At 33.9% G+C, this 19,187-nt stretch overlaps 1 protein-coding gene and 2 long non-coding RNA genes across 6 annotated transcripts; 2 read left to right on the top strand and 1 right to left on the bottom strand.

Moving 5' to 3' along the window:
- The first annotated feature begins 5,425 nt into the window (after positions 1-5,425).
- LOC146917740 (uncharacterized) lies at positions 5,426-6,485 on the top strand. Its single transcript, XR_015013505.1, has 2 exons — positions 5,426-5,682; positions 5,859-6,485. It is a non-coding gene; the product is annotated as an uncharacterized LOC146917740 (long non-coding RNA).
- An 842-nt stretch (positions 6,486-7,327) lies between these two features.
- LOC146917739 (uncharacterized) lies at positions 7,328-8,722 on the bottom strand. The gene is made up of 2 exons (XR_015013508.1): positions 8,337-8,722; positions 7,328-8,105 (listed from the first exon to the last, which is right to left on the bottom strand). It is a non-coding gene; the product is annotated as an uncharacterized LOC146917739 (long non-coding RNA).
- A 102-nt stretch (positions 8,723-8,824) lies between these two features.
- LOC146917738 (disease resistance protein RPV1-like) lies at positions 8,825-17,803 on the top strand. 4 transcript variants are annotated; one of them, XR_015013477.1, is made up of 4 exons: positions 8,825-9,441; positions 11,116-12,235; positions 17,003-17,206; positions 17,681-17,803. XR_015013477.1 is itself a non-coding variant. In XM_085716586.1 (3 exons), the coding sequence occupies exons 1-3, from the start codon at positions 8,978-8,980 to the stop codon at positions 14,175-14,177; spliced, it is 1,707 nt and encodes a 568-aa protein (XP_085572712.1). In that variant the 5' UTR covers positions 8,825-8,977; the 3' UTR covers positions 14,178-16,382. The 4 variants fall into 4 exon arrangements, 3 of the variants coding, with proteins under 3 accessions (XP_085572712.1, XP_085572713.1, XP_085572714.1); XM_085716586.1 differs by lacking the exons at positions 17,003-17,206; positions 17,681-17,803 and adding an exon at positions 14,055-16,382; XM_085716587.1 differs by lacking the exons at positions 17,003-17,206; positions 17,681-17,803 and adding an exon at positions 14,995-16,373.
- The last annotated feature ends 1,384 nt before the right edge of the window (positions 17,804-19,187 follow it).

The raw sequence follows: 19,187 nt of genomic DNA, 5'->3' as shown, positions 1-19,187 counted from the left end.
AATTGATGAGAGAATCATGAACAAACCTTAGATATCCTATAGGAATGTTATTAGAAGTAGTTTGATGGTTAGAAACATGAGAATGGATGAAAAGTTGAGATTCTGAGAAAAAATGATTTTAAGTGTTTTTGAGAAATAAGTGATTCTAGGATAAGCTGTTTTGGAGATTTAAAAATATGATTTTTCAGTAAAATATGATAGGATTTGTCGAATAGAACGCGTAGGCGAAAACGGAATCGGATTCGGAGTAACGGTTAGGTTTTTACGGACGAAACGGTGAAATCGAAAAAAAATGGGACTGCACAGGTCTGCGTCGCAGGTGGGCTACTGCCTTCCCACGCCTGGGCGCAGTTTTCCACGCCTGAGCGCAGCAAGGCAGCCCCTCATGGGTGACTGCTTGTTGTGCTTTCGTTGCGTGCTGTCAGAACTTCAATTGTTGCGTTCTTGTGTCTTTTTCACCCGTTTCCGTGTTGAATTAGCTCTCGGTGTAAACATGAAAGTTGTAGATAATTGAGTTAGCTTTCTAATGGCTTTGGAGTGACTAGAAAATTATGTGTAGATTTTGAGTTTGGATGAAAATAGTCCAAGTGGGTCTTCAGAAAACTTTAAGAAAACTTAGCATAACTAATCCCAAGTTAGTCCAAAAACTTATGGTTGGTTTCCCAACTTCAACTTAAGTATTAGGGATTTAGTTGAGGTGTTTTATGAGTATTTGGCTTATGTCTCATTGATCAAACTTGATTTGCTTTTGAAGAATGTTTTGGACTTTGATATGAATGTAATTGATTAATGTATATGTGGTTATTGTTGTTGATATGTTGGAATACATTATGTGAGTATTGTATGATACATAATATTATGATGTTCTATGATGTTAAGTTGATACGATTCATTTCTTATTGATGATATGATATTCTAGCACTGTTATATGCTGCAATTGTTGATGTTTGTTGCTGCTGAATCTTAGTGAAGATGTATAAGTCGGTCTAAGTTGTCATGATTTAAGAAGTTGTCCATTTTAATGGAATTGTATAAGATGTTCACGTTGTTGTCCAAGTTGTAGGAAGATTGTGTCGTTGCATAGTCAGTGATGGGGGCTTAATGCCCGACAGGTTCTTTATGACCTTAGCGATGGAGGCTTAATGCCCGACAAGTCCAAATATGACCTTAGCGAATGGGGCTTAATGCCCTGGTGGTACCACATGCATATTGAAGTTGTCTAAGTTGTTGTTGAAGTTGTCTAAGTTGTTGTTGAAGATGTTGTTGCATTGTAGAGTCGTCATAACTTATATTTGATGATGATTTAATGATGATGTTTGTTTAAGAAGTTGATTACGAACTTAATTATGAAGTTGTTTTCGATAAATGATATGCTTTGATAATGATACTTATGTGAAATACATGATGATGCTTATGATTATATTTGGTGTTAGATGTTGATGCTTATGATCATTATATGTGTTGATGTTTGTGATTAATATGTGTTGATGTTTGTAATTAATATTTGATGATGTATGCTGATGTTTATGAATTAGTAATTGATGTTATATGATGATGTTTACGTCTATAATTAAGATGATATAAGATGAAGTGTATAATTAATGTAGGAGATTAATGATGCTAGTTAATGGAGTATAATATATGTTAATGATGTTTAAGTTGTTGAATGTACTTTATATGATTTATATGTTTAATATTATTGTTTGAGAAATCTCACCCCTTCTGCTTGAAAATGTTGCCCTTCGTATGGGTAACTTGCAGGTAATAAAGATTAGAAGTGTTCGTGAGTGGACTCCTCACTTGTGTCTAGGTGCTCTGATACGTAACGGGATGGGACTTACTTTCATATCTATTCCTTACGTGTCTTTTATGAACTTTTTATGAATAAGTATTGAACCAAATTATGAGATTTTCTGATAAGGCCTGGGTGCCAAGACTTTATTCATGTCGAACTATTTCCGCTGCGTATTTCCAGACTTTTATGATGTTGAACCTGGAAGGATATTTATTAATATCTATTTTATGACTTTAAAGTAGTATGTGACATTCCGTTTATGATTTAAATACTCTGATTTAATATGAAATTTTTATGTTGGGAAAACTGGGTGTTACACTAGACCCCAAGGCCACTTCCACTGTATTCCCGTCACCGGCAGCCGCCGCCACCTCATCACCCTCGCCGGAAAAAGATCCTCTACCATCCTCCGAACCGCCCTCTGAATCAGGATTAAAGATCACCAACGAGACACTCTCTTCCACCACCCAAAGATGGTAGACAACACCCATCACACAGATATTAAGATCATCATTGATGACTCCCATTCTGGAAGTGGAAACCAGAATCTTAGCCCTATCAAAACGATGCAGATCCACAGAATCTTCGGCAAAATCCAGGAAAATTCCAAATCTTGACCCTATCAACTTGAAGAGATTCTCCTCCCAAACATGGAGGGGGATTCGATGAACCCTCAGCCACAATTTCCTTCTAGCAGCCACAAGCTGGGGAGACCAGGGTTTCACTTCCAGGAAGGTGTTGTCCCACCATGGCTTATGTTCAGCCTGTGCTCTAGAGAAAGCTTCAATAGAGGAAGGTTTGAGAAGCACAAGATTATCCCCCATTTCAGAAACTTGGATAGAATGGATACCCTCCATCTTCAAACCATGCAAAACAGACTTAGCATCCCTATAGAAGGACAGGAAACCCACATAGCAATCCTTCAAAAAATCCAGCATAGCCTCCGAGGGAGCCACCTCCAGACACGGTACTGAAGCTCCCACAGCATCGATACCCAGCTCCTGGGGTTTGGATAACGCCTTCAAGAAGGACTTACCTTTGGTGACGGTAGTTGTTGACGATACGCCAGGCACTCCTTCAGGAACCTCCTTTGCTTTGACCTCCTCCCTCCCAAATCTTGCCCTATTCACTTTCAGTTTCACATCACCCCACCACACCTCTCCTAACTCCCACTCCAAAGCTTCAATGTTGGAGACATTTTTGAATTTGACAAACCCAAACTTTCTCCCCCATTTGTCAAGCTTTTTGGCGATGAACACCTCACCAACATGCCCAAATGTAGCAAAAAATCTCCATAGATCTGTTCTTTTGGCATGCTCTGGGAAATTAGGGAAGAAAAAAGGAATGGTTGAATCAGTTCTCGACCTTTTGGTATGTGTTTATAATTGTTCATACTTTTTCTAATATCCCTTACTTCCGCACTTTGCATCTGATCAACATTATCTTCCTTATTTTTTTTTATTGTAAAAGCAATTTTTTCTTTCTCGAAAGTAATTGATTTCTTGTTAATTGGTTTCTCGATGCAGGTAGATGAGAACCTTATGTTTTGCAGTGTCATGAATGTGTTAGATTTGGACTCAGTTCGATCGAGGCTTTTCAGCATTATCAACAAAGGATATGAGTGAAAGGATTTTGTTGAATGATAAAGAATGTTATTTGTGGTATTGCAAATGATTGTTGGTAATGCTCTACATTGCTTGGTAATTGTTGGTTAAATTTTTGCACTTATTTTTGCATTTTCGTTGAATATCTTGCTTCATATATATATGATAATGATAGAGCTCTGGTAGTTGAAGAGCAAGCTGTTGCCAGGAAGGCAGGCATGATAATGTGTACCAACGGCTCCACATATCAAGTGTACGAAACCAATTTCATTTTGAATTTAATGAAATTAGCTTAATCAAAATGTGCCTTTAGTTAATTATTTGAATCACGTGACCAGCTTTTTCCTTTAATACTTTAATTTTAAAAAAAATAATAATCCATTCAAGCCAACTTGTCCAATAGGGACAAGACACATCAACTTAAAATACCACATCAGCACCTCATGGTCAATAGTTCATCAAAATGTCAATGTGGGACTATGAAATCAGAAAGGGGGCAAAGTAGAGGGTCAAAATTGCACATTTGAAACTAAGAGGGTTAAAATCACACAATTGAGAAATTAGGGGGTTCAAAAGTAAAATTAAACCTTATATATTCACGTGTTTTCGACGAAAAAGTTGTCGACCCAACTAACATTGTTGATTGGTATATTCACTACTATAAATATCAAGTGAAATATATGAGCAGAATTATCTTGATAACGAGAGTGCAAATAATAATGCACGAGCTACCTAGATAACTATTTATTTTGATAGACTATTGATAAATTATATGATTATAAAGCAATAGAAAGTAGAAATTTTAAAATAGATACTCATAAATCATAAAGATGACTCAAACTGGCACGTCCAAACTAGCAAAAACATGCTTCAATATGTCGTACGCTAATTACATTGTTTAAAGAATTCACAAAAGGAAATTGTGTCATGAAAATACGAATCAGTCATTTGTCATCGTCTCCTTAAAAAAAAAATTGTCATAGTCATAAATATATGAGCAAAAGTTATTTCTTTTGACACTTTAAATAATATGGAAGTTTATGCCAACTCCAATTCTGGCTGGGTCATGGATTATTGTCAACTTTAATGGTTAAACTGCTCCAAAAAAGGAAGGTAAAAAAGTAGAGACAGTCACGTATCTACTTTTAATGCGGGAACCAACAGACATATGATTTGTATGATTGATTTTTTTTTGAGGGATGATTTGTATGATTGATGATAGTTTCTCAATGAGCCTCTTAATTTTGATCTCGAGCGGATCATAAGTTCAACTGTTTTTATGTGTAAAATTTGTTTGGATCATATAACTTTTCATTTATTTTTTTGGACGAGATGAGCAATTTTATTTTTTCATTGATGCTTTTCATTGATTTTTTCCGGATGCTTTTCATTGATTTGATGCTTTTCATTGATCCTTTGTTTTTCATTTTCCAGCAATATGAAAAGCAATTTCATTTCATTGATCATCTCCTTTTCATTTGATCTCTCCTTTTCATTGATTTGTATGCTTTTCATTTGTTTGGATCATATGCTTTTCATTGATTTTTTCCAGATGCTTTTCCCTCTTAATTTCATTGATGCTTTTCATTAATTTGTTTGGATCATATAACTTTTCATCGATTTTTTTGGACAAGATGAGCAATTTTTAGGGTCAATTGAGGAACTATCATGACGTCTATTGAGGAACTGCATGTTGTAACCATGACAATAATGATGGTCTTGAACCTAGTTTCAAGTAGTGTCTAAAGAGTGGATCTATGAACTGATGTACAAAACCAGTCGAAATGGTTTGTTGGCATTTCAAGTGTGGCAACCTTTATCCCATTTGTGATCGCCTTTACCATACGCTCGTGAGTTTGAAATACAAAAACAAAACAATGAAAATCATTAAAAAAAATATTAATTAAATTAAACATTTGAAAAATATAATTATACTTAATTAAACGTCGCTTCAAACCTTGCAGGAGATGTCTTTACCGAATATTGGTATAAGTGAAAGATCAGTAGGGCCATCGGGAAAAGCATCTGGGGGAGCGGATTGTCTCCCGTGAAGTTTCTCTCCAGTCTTCTCCTGTGCAATCCTAGCCTTTCCTTCTTTTTAAAGACATATCAACGGCTAGGATTAAAACCAATTAAATCACAGATTTTGTCTCTTTCACAAACCATTTTCTGCTTCATTCCTGCGTAGGTTTGCAACGAATACGTACGTTTCTCGCAATGGATCTTGAAAGTTAAAATGGCAAACACGTTTTCAAATACGATCTCTGACTTCTCTGCGAATACGTACGTACCTATTCTCTCGCTTTCTTCTTTGTTTAGGGTTTCATTCTCACTTTCAAATTTCCATCGATTCTTGCTCAATTCCTTCTTAATATCAGATATATAGCATGCTTAATTGATTTATTTTTTGATATTGTGTAGGATTGAGTTTAATTAGTTGGTTATCAATTTAATTTCAGATTTACTTGCTTGGAAGCACTTTTTCTGTCATTGGAATAACACTCACACATGTTGGAACAGATGGAATTGGAAAGATAAAGGAATTAAGAGAACTTATAATTCAATATTGTTTATTGAATAGTACTGTTTTTGAATTGGTGAAATGCCAGAAAGAATTGGAGACAGTTTATTTGGTAAAGTTGGATTAAGTCGATTGTAAATGTCTGCTTGCTTGTTCTATGAGTGGCAATGGAATCCTATAGAGTGCTAGTTACGGTAGAGCTTTGGTGGTCTGTTGTGCTTTTGAGGCTGAAGCTGTGGTATTCGGCGCGTGCGGGACTGTTTTGGCACTGATGTTACTGCTGTATATGACAACATCAGTTTTCTGTTTTGATAGCAGCAAGGTTCGGCTGCTGTTTGTTCATAGCAGGGCAGATTATTTGGGCTAGTTTTTAGGGTGTTGGTTTCGGGTTTTCCGGTATATCGGTGACCTTTGTTTGTTTTCCTTGCTCGCAAGTTTGTTGTGCTTCTTGTACTTGTACACTCTTGACGTGAATAAAAAAATGTAAAATTAGAGTTGTGTAGGATTTGATCTTTAAGATCTTGTACTTTAAAATTGTGATCAATGAAAGCAGATTGTTTGTATACATTGTTTACCATATTGCTGCTATTAAACTCAAATGGAATTAAACTTGTAATATTTGAAAGATCCGGAAGCAATTGTTAGGTGTAAAAATTGAATCAAGATGAAACTGAACTTGTAATGTAACACAGCTATAACAATGCACAAACCAACACCTACACTAATATAACAGTGCAGAAATCAGCTGCTACAATTGTTAGGCTGCGCATTGCTATAACAGTGCATAAAATTGAATTTTGCTGATGTGAAACCAACACTGCTATAACAACACATAAAACTGCTGCTACAACACATAAAATTGCTGCTACATGTATGTCTGATTGTACATCTCTTATGATACAGCTGTGCACTGCTAGAATAGTGCAGAAAAACAAATTTTACAGATGCGATACCAACATGTATCGGCAATAAAAGACATAGAAAGTCTGATCATATTCAAATTAAAAACTGAACCTGTCAAATTGTAAAAATATTACAGCCACCTGTCAAACATGTATTACCGATACATGTTGGTTTCGCATCAGTAAAATTTGTTTTTCTGCACTATTCTAGCAGTGCACAGCTGATCATAAGAGGTCTACAATCAGAATACCTTGCGGCAACAGTTTTATGTGTTGTAGGAGCAATTTTATGTGCTGTTTTTTTGCACTATTCTAGCAGTTTTATGTGTTGTAGCAACAATTTTATGTGATGTTTTTCTGCACTATTTTAGCAGCTTTATGTGCTATTTTTGTGCATTATTCTAGCAGTGCAATACCCGTAACAAAACCTATAGCAGAGCAGTTTTATGTGTTATTTTAAGCTGTCGACAAGCAGAGAAATATTGCATTGATCACAAGTACAAGCTATACAAATAATTACGTTACATTGATCGAAATTTCAAAGTACAAGATCTTGAAGATCACATGTTAAAACCATAACTATAATTTTACATTGATGTACAAAGAACCTAATACAAGCTAATAACTGTTCCTCTTTTACATCTAGGACTATAATTTTACATTGTAGTACAAACAATCTAGTACAAACTAATAACTCTTCCTCTTTTACATTTTTCTTTTTAGAATAAACAAATTTTATTCACGTCGAGAGTGTACAAGAAGCGCAACAAACTCGCGGACAAGGAAAACAATCAGAGGTCACCGATATACCGAAAACCTCGAAACCAACACCCTAAAAACTGGCCCAAAAAATCTGCCCTGCTGTCAACAAAACAAACAGCAGCTGAACCTTGCTACTATCAAACCAAAAAACTGATGTTGTACTGGCCCAAGAATCTGCCCTGCTATCAACAAACAGCAGCCGAACCTTGCTGCTATCAAACAAGAAAACTGATGCTTTCATATACAGCAGTAACATCAGTGCCAAAACAGTCCCGCACGCGCCGAATACCACAGCTTCAGCCTCGAAAGCACAACAGACCACGACAGCCCTACCGCAACAGACACTCTATAGGGTACCATTGCCAGTCATAAAACAAGCAAGCCGACATTTGCAACCCACTTAACCCCATCTCCACGACAGAATTTTCCATACAAGTATACTTATATTCTTCAACATGAACAAACCACTTCACCAATTAAGTTAGAGTTGTAGACATAAAAAAACCTTCAAATTGTTCAACCTGGGCATACTCAAAAGCAAAGGAAACAGTAGCATTAAAGGACAAATCCAAACACTCAAATTCAACAAATTCACCAATCTCATCAGCAATGATTTGAATTGAAAATTAGTATTCTGTAATCACTGTAATCAAATTAAGATTTTTTTTCTTCAAATTATCACTGTAATTACTCTAATCACTGTAATCCATTCAAATGATTGGAACCGAAATAAAATTCAAATTGGTACTCACCGTAATCCACCATCGTGGTGCGCCACCTCCTCCGCTGCCGCCGCACAACATAAGGAAAGAAGGATTTTGAAAGAAGATGGAAAATAGAGAAGGAAGGACAACTATCGCTGTAGTCTGCCGTTGTGGTTTGCCGCCACACGTCTCCACCGTGCAACCACCGTCACTACTATTCCGCCGCCGCTGTTGAGATGGGTTTCTGAAATTGAGAGTGAATGAATGGCAACGAAACAAGTGAGGAAGGGAAGACAAGAAATGAATCAACTTGTAAAATAAAAAAAATGAATGAAGGGCTAAGATTAATTAAGATGTCATTAAAAGGAATGGATGGCTAAGATTATTTCACAGGAGAAAACAGGAGGAAATTTCCACTGGAGTGGATCCTCTCCCAGCATCTGGTGCTAGTGGGAAAAGCATCAGGTTCATCCCATGCTACTCACTTTATTTTTATTTGACTATAGATAGATACTCCAAAGTCTTTATTTATGTCCACACTTTGCAATTCCTATCCATCAAGCCAACTCTTTCACTCATTGGTCACTTAGAAGCGTATCAAACCAACTCTCCCACTTTCATTTGAATCTGGATACTCCACAATTAACAGACACCAATTCATATTCATTAAACCAGCTCATTCACTCATCATGGCTTCACTCACAGTCACAGATCGATTCAAGTACGATGTTTTTCTCAGTTTTCGAGGTGAGGATACTCGTCATGGTTTCACAAGCTATCTCAAGAAAGCTCTAGATGACAAAGGAGTTAGAACTTTCATGGATGATGAGGAGCTTCAAAAAGGCGAAGAAATCACACCATCACTTCTCAAAGCAATTGAAGACTCCAACATGGCCATAGTTGTCCTCTCTAAGAATTATGCTTCTTCCTCCTTTTGCTTACAAGAACTTTCTCATATCCTTGATTCCATCAAAGATAAAGGACGTTCCGTTTTGCCGGTATTTTATAAGGTGGATCCCTCTATTGTACGGAAGTTAGAAAAGAATTATGGAGAAGCAATGGATAAACACAAGGCCAACTCAAATCTGGATAAATGGAAGGTGTGTCTTCACCAAGTAGCTGATTTGTCTGGACTTCACTACAAGAAGAAAGGGTATATTCCTATCTTCTGTTTTTTATTTCATTTGTCCATGGAAATAGTCACTTGAATTTAAAACAATAAACTCTCTAATAAATTATTTACACATGTCAGACAAACCCTTTATAAATTTAAATCCAGATCATGAGAGTTAATCTTTACCACTTACACCAACTACCATAGAAAAATAGAGTAAGATTAGTAAATCAAAGTAATCTTATATTTTAGATATGGATTCGATTTGAACTGTTTATCCAGGAAAAGACTGAATGCTATAAGAGTGTCACTAGCATTTTAAATTTTTTAATGTATGTGAGTTATTTAAATCCAAAAAGTTATAAGAGTGTTTGGTTGTGATTTTATACCTTAAACAAATTTGACTATAAAATAGTTATTTTGTTGATTTCATTCAAAAAGATAATAATTTATATTATATTGTTAAGGTTAAATATTGGTCCCTATAAATATATCTACTTTTCGTTTTAGTCCCTCTAAAAAATTTCTTCGACTTTTAGGTTCTATACAAATTTCAATAACTACTTTTGGTTTCTATTTTTAAGTCAACTCCTGTAAACTTTGTATTTTTTAATGAAATGTGAAGAAATGTATATAATATTGTCAAAATCTTCAAAAAGAATTAATTTTTTTAACAAAACATTAATTTTTAACCGTAAAAAATAGAAAAACTCATATTTAATTCATGTTCAATTAAATATTTCTAATTTTTTTTGAGAGATTATATTATAAACTATTCTGCAACATTTTAATCAAAAATATAAATTCTACATATGAGTTTATTTAAAAGGATGAACCAAAAGTGAAGAAAAATTTTTGGGGACTAAAAGTTGAATAAAAATTTTAGATGGACTAAAACGAAAAGTTGGTATATTATAGGGACCAAAAATATATATAACCTTATTTGTTATATTGTTTTTTTTTTTTGTCTCTGAAAGATTTGTTAAATTGTTGATATCATTTAAAAAAATAAATATAGTTTGTTGCAATATGAAAATGCAAAATATGTATTATATGTACCTATAATTATAATCAAAACCAATAATTTTAATCTAACATTTCATAAAAAATATTGGTCATAATTTATCGAATTAGCGCAATAAATAAAAAAAAGACAGAGGTCTAAACGCTAATAGCGGTAAAGAGAATGATAAGAAAACGTCAAAAAAAAAAGAATGATAAGAAACTAAACAAAGTTTTTTTTTTTATTAAAACATCTACGGTAATTATATTTCTTAATTCATTTTTCAAAATCTCAAACGACAAACAAAAGCATAGCACAATTTGAGCGATTTGCCCCGGTTTTCCTCCTTTGTAATTTGGTAGTGCTTCCCCAGTTTCATTCAAATATATATTATTGTGACATCATTTATTAACCTGACACTCAATTAATGACTTTCCTTTAAAATTTAAAAATAAAACTTTTGGCATTTTTTTTAATTTTAAAGAAAAATCACACGGTTATGAGAGTTAAATGTTACATCAGTTAATGATATCACATCACATCAGTTTAAATTTTGGGAGGGAGACTACCAAATCATGGGGAAAACATAAGGGGAAAAACTCCTAAGAAAAATGGGGACTGCAATTGTACAATCGCGGTAGATAGAGGATGAAAAACACAATTAATCCTAATACATGCACTTGAATGACCACTTTTCTCATATTGGGCAGGGATATGCATGAGCATAATTTTATTGGGGAGATTGTTGAAAAAGTCTTAGAAAACATAGAACCTGTTGCCTTACCTGTTGGTGATTACAAAGTTGGACTGGAGCACCAAAAGCAACATGTGATTTCCCTTTTGAATGCTGGGTCGGATGATACAACCTGTATGGTAGGGATCCACGGTATTGGTGGAATAGGGAAAACAACTCTTGCTATATCTGTTTATAATTTGATTGCCAACAAATTTGAGGTTTCATGTTTTGTTGAAAATGTTAGAGAAAATCATGAAAAACATGGGTTACCATATCTCCAAAAAATCATTCTTTCTAAATTAGATAAGAAAATGAAGGTAACAGGTGTTCTAAATGGGATTTTAAAATTGGAGCAAATGCTCAAGCAAAAGAAGATACTTTTGATTCTAGACGATGTTAATGAGTTAGAGCAATTAGAAGCTCTGGCTGGAAAACGTGAATGGTTTAATCGCTCAAGTCGAATCATCATCACAACTCGGTACAAAAGGTTGCTAACATGTCATAGGATTGAACATACATATGAGGTGAAGGGGTTGAATGACATAGATGCTGCTGAGTTGGTTAGACGGAAAGCTTTTAAAGATGAAGGTAGTCCAAGCTATAACAATGTTTCAACAGAAAAAATGAATGTTTTAAAGCGTGTTGTAGCATATGCTTATGGTCATCCACTCGCTTTGGAAGTCATGGGTTCTGACTTTTCTAACAAGACAATAGAGCAATGTAAAGATGCACTAGATCGTTACGAAAAAATTCCTCATAAAAAGATCCAAATGACACTACAACTGAGCTTTGATGCTTTGGAGGACGAAGAGAAGTTTGTTTTTCTTGACATTGCTTGTTGCTTCAAAGGATGGAAATTAACAAGGGTCAAAGAAATACTTCATGTCCATCATGGTGATAACATGAAAGATCACATTAATGTGTTAGTAGAAAAATCTCTCATAAAAATAAATGAGTTTGGTAATGTAACATTACATGATTTGCTAGAAGATATGGGGAAAGAAATTGTTAGACAAGAGTCACCAAATGATCCTGGAGAACGCAGTAGGTTATGGGACCCTAAAGATATACAAAAAGTTTTAGAAGAAAATAAGGTGAGTTACTGTTGCTAATGCTAACTGCTAAGTTACCTTTTTTTGCTTTATGCATTAATAATGTTATTAATTGTCACAATTTTTTTCTTCCTTTATACGAGTTTAATTTATATGTAGCGTTAGTGTAATTGTTTTTTGAGTAATGCTATATGGTACGGCTAATTTCACGTACGAAAACTGACGAATGCACACATGCTGGAACACAAATCATGGGGTAGTGGCAATTAAAGCTTGACAATCATCACTTCAAAAATACTAAAAATACTTACTTTACGGAATACATGGTGGTATGGCATTGAAAGTGTAAGCAATAGATAGAATTCGTCGATTTTCGTAGTTACCATCTCGTACCATTCATCATTACCCTTGTTTTTTTATATGTTGCTACATCATTTCATTTAATGTATTAAAAACATATGATTTATCATATTTCATTAATTTATGCGAAAACATATCATATGTATGTGTAAAACTTTTTAACATCGATGATGACGATGTATATAACTTAAACTCTTGGCGCCCATTTGATGCGCATAATATGATAAAAAAAAGATATGATAAAAGTTGGATAATGATGTGATATATATTTATCCTATCATGGTGCACATCTGATAAAAAAATATGATAACAATATTTTATCGTTTTGGTGCACCCTTTCTATTTATATAAGAAGTGTCTTTTATTCAACTATAGGACACAAAAAAAAAAAAATAGGCACTAACAAAAACTCCTTTTTTTTTTGGTAGATCCAAAAACTCTTTCTACTAACCCCCAAAACTGATGCACTACCACTAAAGCAAAGGGACAAAAGATAGTGATAACCACAACACCCATATTATGTGGTATGTTAACCATGTAATTATTAACCTTTTCACATTTATTTTAATTCTAATTGGTTTTTCATTTTTTTTGTTACAAATGGTTTTTCATTTATATTAACTTGAAAAGAAAAAACAATTTAAAAAATCTGAATATTAATTTTTCAAAAGTTAAAAAAATCGAATAAAATAGAAAAAAATTAGATATTTTTTTAAATAAAGAAGATAAAATTAAAAAAATCTGGAACTTAATTTTCAAAATAAAAACAAAACAAAAATTAGAAAATATATTTCGAAAATTAGAAAAACAAATTCGAACTTAAAAAAGTTCAAATTTTTTTTAAATAAAAAAGTTTTTTTCTTTCTATTTTTTTTACCGAAAATGATATTTATGAAAAATATTTTTCGTGATTAATAAAACAAAAAATTAGATAATACCTTTCGAAAATAAAAATTGATCTTCAAGTTTTTCTTTTGGAATGAAAAAGTTTTTTTTCAATATTTTTTTTGTAAAAATATATAAAATCTGGAAATTAATGTTAAGAATATAAAAAATGTCGCAACATTAGATTTTTTTCTCTAACCCAACTAATAATGCGCTGAATCAAATTTGGAAAATAAATTTTTCTATTCATTTAATAATGTAAAAAAATTGGAATTAAAATAAATGTAAAAAAACGAATAATTACACAATCAACGTGCCACATAATAAAAAAATGCTGACTCAGCACGCCACATAAGCATAAATGCACATCCATATGTTTTGAGGGTCTAAAACTAAATAATGTTCACATTAAAGGGATGGAATCCAAACCTTTTTTTACATGGGGAAACCCGAATATGACCTATATTACCGGAGAATCCAAAGAATGTTCACATTAAAAGTGCATTTGAGCCCAATATTTTTATTTTCTTATTATATCTTTTGCCATTAGTTTCTTTACTACGTATTTTTCTTTGGAAGCTTAATTAATACTATTTTTTTTAAATATATGTCACAGTTAACCACTTCACACAACCCACTTGGGTTGGCCTGGTGGTATTGGTTTGGGATTTGGGAGTGTATCCTCCTCGAGGTCTCAGGTTCGATTCTCTCCGGTGTCACTTTGGATGGGCTAATTTAGCTTCTTCAAAAAAAAAGTTAACCACTATTCCCAGGTCACACATGTCAATACACAGGTCACACATGTCAATACATGACTACACAGGTCACACATGTCAATACATGACTTTGACCATAATAATTCCCAGGTCACACATGTCAATACACAGGTCACACATGTCAATACATGACTTTGACCATAATAAAAATTATAAATTTTTTGTCAATATCCCTAAATCAATTTGGATGGGCTAATTTAGCTTCTTCAAAAAAAAAGTTAACCACTATTCCCAGGTCACACATGTCAATACATGACTTTGACCAAAATAAAAATTATAAATTTTTTTGTCAATATCCCTAAAAATTGGATGAGCTAATTTAGCTTCTTCAAAAAAAAAGTTAACCACTATTCCCAGGTCACACATGTCAATACATGACTTTGACCATAATAAAAATTATAAATTTTTTGTCAATATCCCTAAAAAAAAATTCTCAATAAAAAATTGAATTTTAAAAATATTAATTCAAATAAATTGAACAACATCTTACATGCTAATATGGTCAAAATAAGTTAAGTAAATAGTGCCTTCTTCAAAAAAGTTAAGTAAATAGTGCACATTATAAAACTGCGAGATGTATTTTAGAATGAAAGGAGTGTGATAAATAGTAAAAAGAATTCCTCGAAACAACCTCCGGTTTTCTTTGAATGGTGTTACTTTGCACACAGTTCAGGTGCGAGTGCATTCCTTGATAGGCTTGAGTGGCGGCTTATCTACCAGTAAGTGTATTGTTGCAGATGCTCCTCTTCTTGATTTGTTCAGGGTTCCCCATCATCGCAGGTTGATCAAAGAGGTTGTGTCGGTGTGTTGGAAGGCCCCTACGGCGCCTTGGGTGAAGGTTAACACGGATAGTTCCGTTATTGATCATAATGGCGCTTGTGGTGGTTTGTTTCGCGATCATTTAGGCACGTTCTTGGGAGCCTTTACCTGTAACTTAGGTAGGTGCTCCGTTTTCGACGCAGAGGTGTCTGGTTACATTCTTGCTTTGGAATATGTCGCCCAACATGGTTGGACAAACATTTGGTTGGAAAGTGACTCATCCAGTACGCTTCAGGTTTTCAAAAATATATCGTTGGTGCCTATCCTTCTTCGGAATCGGTGGCATAATGCCCACACTCTTAATGTTCAGGTTATTTCCTCTCATATTTTCCGAGAAGGCAACACGTGTGCTGACAGATTAGCAAACCTAGGTCACTCAGTTATTGGGGAAGTGTGGTTGTCAGCTTTACCGTCAGAGTTTCAGCAAGATTTTTTTGCGGACCGGTGTGGTTTACCTTGGTTTAGATATCCGTAGGTGGCTGTTCTATTGTTTCTTTTTTGTCTGTCTTTGTTTTTTTTTCTTTTTCTGAGGTTTTTGGCCTAGTCCCCCCTCTTGTATTTTTCCCCCTTTTTTTAATAAAATTTGAGATTGGCGGTACATGATAGGAGTTCGTCGGGGTGCCAACTTAGTTGGGATGTCGTTGCTTCTCCTTGATGCCTGTCCTTTCTCTTGGTTTACCTAAAAAAAATATAGTAAAAAGAATGATAAGAAAAAAGACAATTTTTTTATTAAAAAATCTATGGTAATTATATTTCTTAATTCATTTTTCAAAACCTTAAACGACAAACTAAACAGAGCACAATTCTCTATTAAAAAGAGGGTTTGTAGTGTTTTACCCCCTGTAATATAGGTCTTTTTCGACTTTCGTCTCAGTAATTGAAGATTTTTTGGTTTTATCCTCCTTTTTGATTTGGTAGTCTCCTTCCGAAGTTTTCTCCAAAATTACGTTGTGGTGACATCATGTATTAACATGACACTTAACTAAAACACCAGAAAATGCCAAAATGTTTGACCCCCTAATTAAAAGTTCCATTTGCTCTCAAGTGTAGAAGCTGATTTTTGGTATTTTTTTAAACATATTTATGAGAGATGACTATTACATCAATAGATAATATCACTTCAAGGTATGTTTTGGGGCAAAATTCCTTTAGAAAATGGGAACTAAAGTCACACAATCGCGGTATATGGAGGGTGAAAAACACAATTAAGACTAATATAAACACTTGAATGACCTCTTCCCTCTTACTGGATAGGGATATGCATAGGCATAAATTTATTGGGGAGATTGTTGAACAAGTCTTAGGAAATATAAAACTCATTGCCTTACATGTTGGTGATTACCTAGTTGGACTGAAGCACCAAAAGCAACATGTGAGTTCCCTTTCAAATCTTGGGTCTAATGATACAGTCCGTATGGTAGGGATCCATGGGATTGGTGGAATAGGGAAAAAAAATTCTTGCTTTATCTAGTTATAATTTGATTGCCCATCAATTTCATGTTTCATGTTTTCTTGAAGATGTTAGAAAACTTTGAAAAACATGGTTTTCGTGTATCCACAAGGAATTTCTGTATTGGAGCAGAGGCTCCGACCAAAGAAGTTGCTTTTGATTATAGACGATGTTAACTAGCTAGAGCAATTAGAAGCTATGGCTAGAAAACACAAATGGTTTGGTCCCACAAGTCAAATCATCATCACAACTCCGGACAAAAGCTTGCTAACATGTCATAGGGTTGAACTTACATATGAGGTGAAGGGGTTGAATGACAAAGATGCTATTGAGTTGGTTAGACGGAAAGTTTTAAAGATGGATATTTAGTCCAAGCTATAATAATAGTGTTTTGTTTGAGCAAATGCATGTTTTACTAATAAGACAATAGAACAATGTAAAGATGCACTAGATCGTTATGAAAAAGTTCCTCATAAAAAGATCCAAATGACACAACAAATGAGCTATGATGCTTTGCAGGCAGAGAGAAGGTTGTTTTTCTTGACATTGCATGTTTCTTCAAAGGATATCGATTGGGAAGGGTCGAACAAATGCTTCAGGCAGATCATGGTGATATCATGAAAGATCACATGAATTGTTAGACAAGAATCACCTAAAAATTCTGGAAAACGTAGTAGGTTATGGTCCTCTAAAGATATAATTCAAGTTTTAGAGGAAATTACAGTGAGTAATAATGATATGGATGGTTTGGCTTTTCATCTTTAACTTTAACTTTAACTTATTACTAGTTGTAGCTAATGCTTAACTTACCTTTTTGGCTTTCTATATCATTAATGTTATTAATTGTCACAATATCACAATTTGTTTTTTACCTTTATGAGTTTAATTTATATGTAGATGAGTGTAATTTTTTTTTTACTCATACCTTCAATGATGTGTTATCATAACATTCAATAAATTAAAAACATATGATTTATCGTATATTAATTGACGTGACAACTAACTTTTTAACATACAATTTATATAAGGGTAAAGTTGAACACTTAATAATATTTCAAGATCTTTAAATACGTGGTGTAACATCTCAAATTCATGATTAAAACATCTCAAAAAAAAAAATAGTGTAAAGTTCTAACATATATTCATGTATTTTTTTACAAACATATATTGTTTGATTTGTCCTTTTTTTGTTTATAGGGAACAGATAAAATTGAAATCATACATTTCAACTGTTGGAATAGAGTAAAATGGGATTTACCAAAAAGAGTAAAATGGGATGGAGAAGCTTTCAAGAGGATGAATAATCTCAAAACACTAATAATTATGCATGCTGATTTTTCTCAAAAGCCCAAACATCTTCCAAAAAGTCTAAGAGTGCTGGAATGTAGCAATCTCAATCCATTGGACTGGAAGTTCTTTCTCAAAAAGGCAAGTGTAACATATTTATATCTCTTATCTTAAATTAATAAATACGGTTTAATATTAATTATTTATTTGCATGTTTTTCTATTTCCTTTTTTTTTATTGCAGAAGTTCCAGAATATGAAAGTTTTAAATCTCAATAGCAGTAAAGCTTTAGCACAAATACCTGATATATCTGGTCTCCCAAATTTAGAAGAATTTTCAATTCAAGATTGTGCGACACTAATTGCAATTGACAAATCGATAGGTTTTCTAGGTAACCTTAAAATCTTGAGAATTGTAAAATGCACCAAAATCAGAATTATTCCACCTCTCATGTTGCCTTCTCTAGAAGAACTCTATCTTTCATATTGTAGTAATCTTGAGAATTTTTCACCTGTGATAGATGAATTTGGTGATAAGCTTAAAATAATGAGAGTTATACATTGCATCAAGCTAAGGAGTATTCCACCTCTCAGGTTGGATTCACTAGAAACACTAGAACTTTCTGGTTGTGATACTCTTGAGAGTTTTCCACTTGTGGTGGACACATTTGTTGCAAAACTGAAAACCCTGAATGTTAAAAGTTGTCGCAATCTCAGAATTATTCCACCTCTCAAGTTGGATTCACTAGAAACACTAGAACTTTCAGGTCCTGATACTCTTGAGAGTTTTCCACTTGTGGTTGGTGGGCATCTTGGAAAACTTAAAACCCTGGTTGTTGGAAACTGTCTCAGGAGTATTCAACCTCTCATGTTACCTTCTCTAGAAGAACTCAATCTTTCATATTGTAGTAATCTTGAGAATTTTTCACATGTGATAGATGAGTTTGGTGATAAGCTTAAAATAATGAGAGTTATACATTGCATCAAGCTAAGGAGTATTCCATCTCTCAAGTTGGATTCACTAGAAACACTAGAACTTTCAGATTGTTATAATCTCGAGAGTTTTCCAAGCGTGGTAGACAAGTTTCTTGGAAAACTTAAAACCCTGCTTGTTAGACGTTGTTACAATCTCAGGATTATTCCACCTCTCAAGTTAGATTCACTAGAAACACTAGAACTTTCTGGTTGTGATACTCTTGAGAGTTTTCCACTTGTGGTGGACATGTTTCTTGCAAAACTCAAAACCCTGAATGTTAAAAGTTGTCGCAATCTCAGAATTATTCCACCTCTCAAGTTGGATTCACTAGAAACACTAGAAATTTCGGATTGTCATAGTCTTGAGAGTTTTCCACTTGTGAATGGTGGGCATCTTGGAAAACTTAAAACCCTGGTTGTTACAAAATGTCGCAGTCTCAGGA

This window comes from Medicago sativa, chromosome 6 (genome assembly GCF_051527215.1).
Source record: "Medicago sativa cultivar Bolivia chromosome 6, Bolivia_mono, whole genome shotgun sequence".
Classification (NCBI taxonomy): domain Eukaryota; kingdom Viridiplantae; phylum Streptophyta; class Magnoliopsida; order Fabales; family Fabaceae; genus Medicago; species Medicago sativa.
This window is presented reverse-complemented; position numbering and strand designations above follow the sequence as displayed.

Bases quoted from the DNA above. Each gene is read 5' to 3' on its own strand.
- LOC146917738 (XM_085716586.1), top strand. From the start codon at position 8,978: ATGGCTTCACTCACAGTCACAGATCGATTCAAGTACGATGTTTTTCTC. The intron at 9,442-11,115 runs GTATATTCCTAT...CATATTGGGCAG, and splicing joins CTTCACTACAAGAAGAAAGG to GGATATGCATGAGCATAATT. The intron at 12,236-14,054 runs GTGAGTTACTGT...TATATGTCACAG, and splicing joins AAGTTTTAGAAGAAAATAAG to TTAACCACTTCACACAACCC.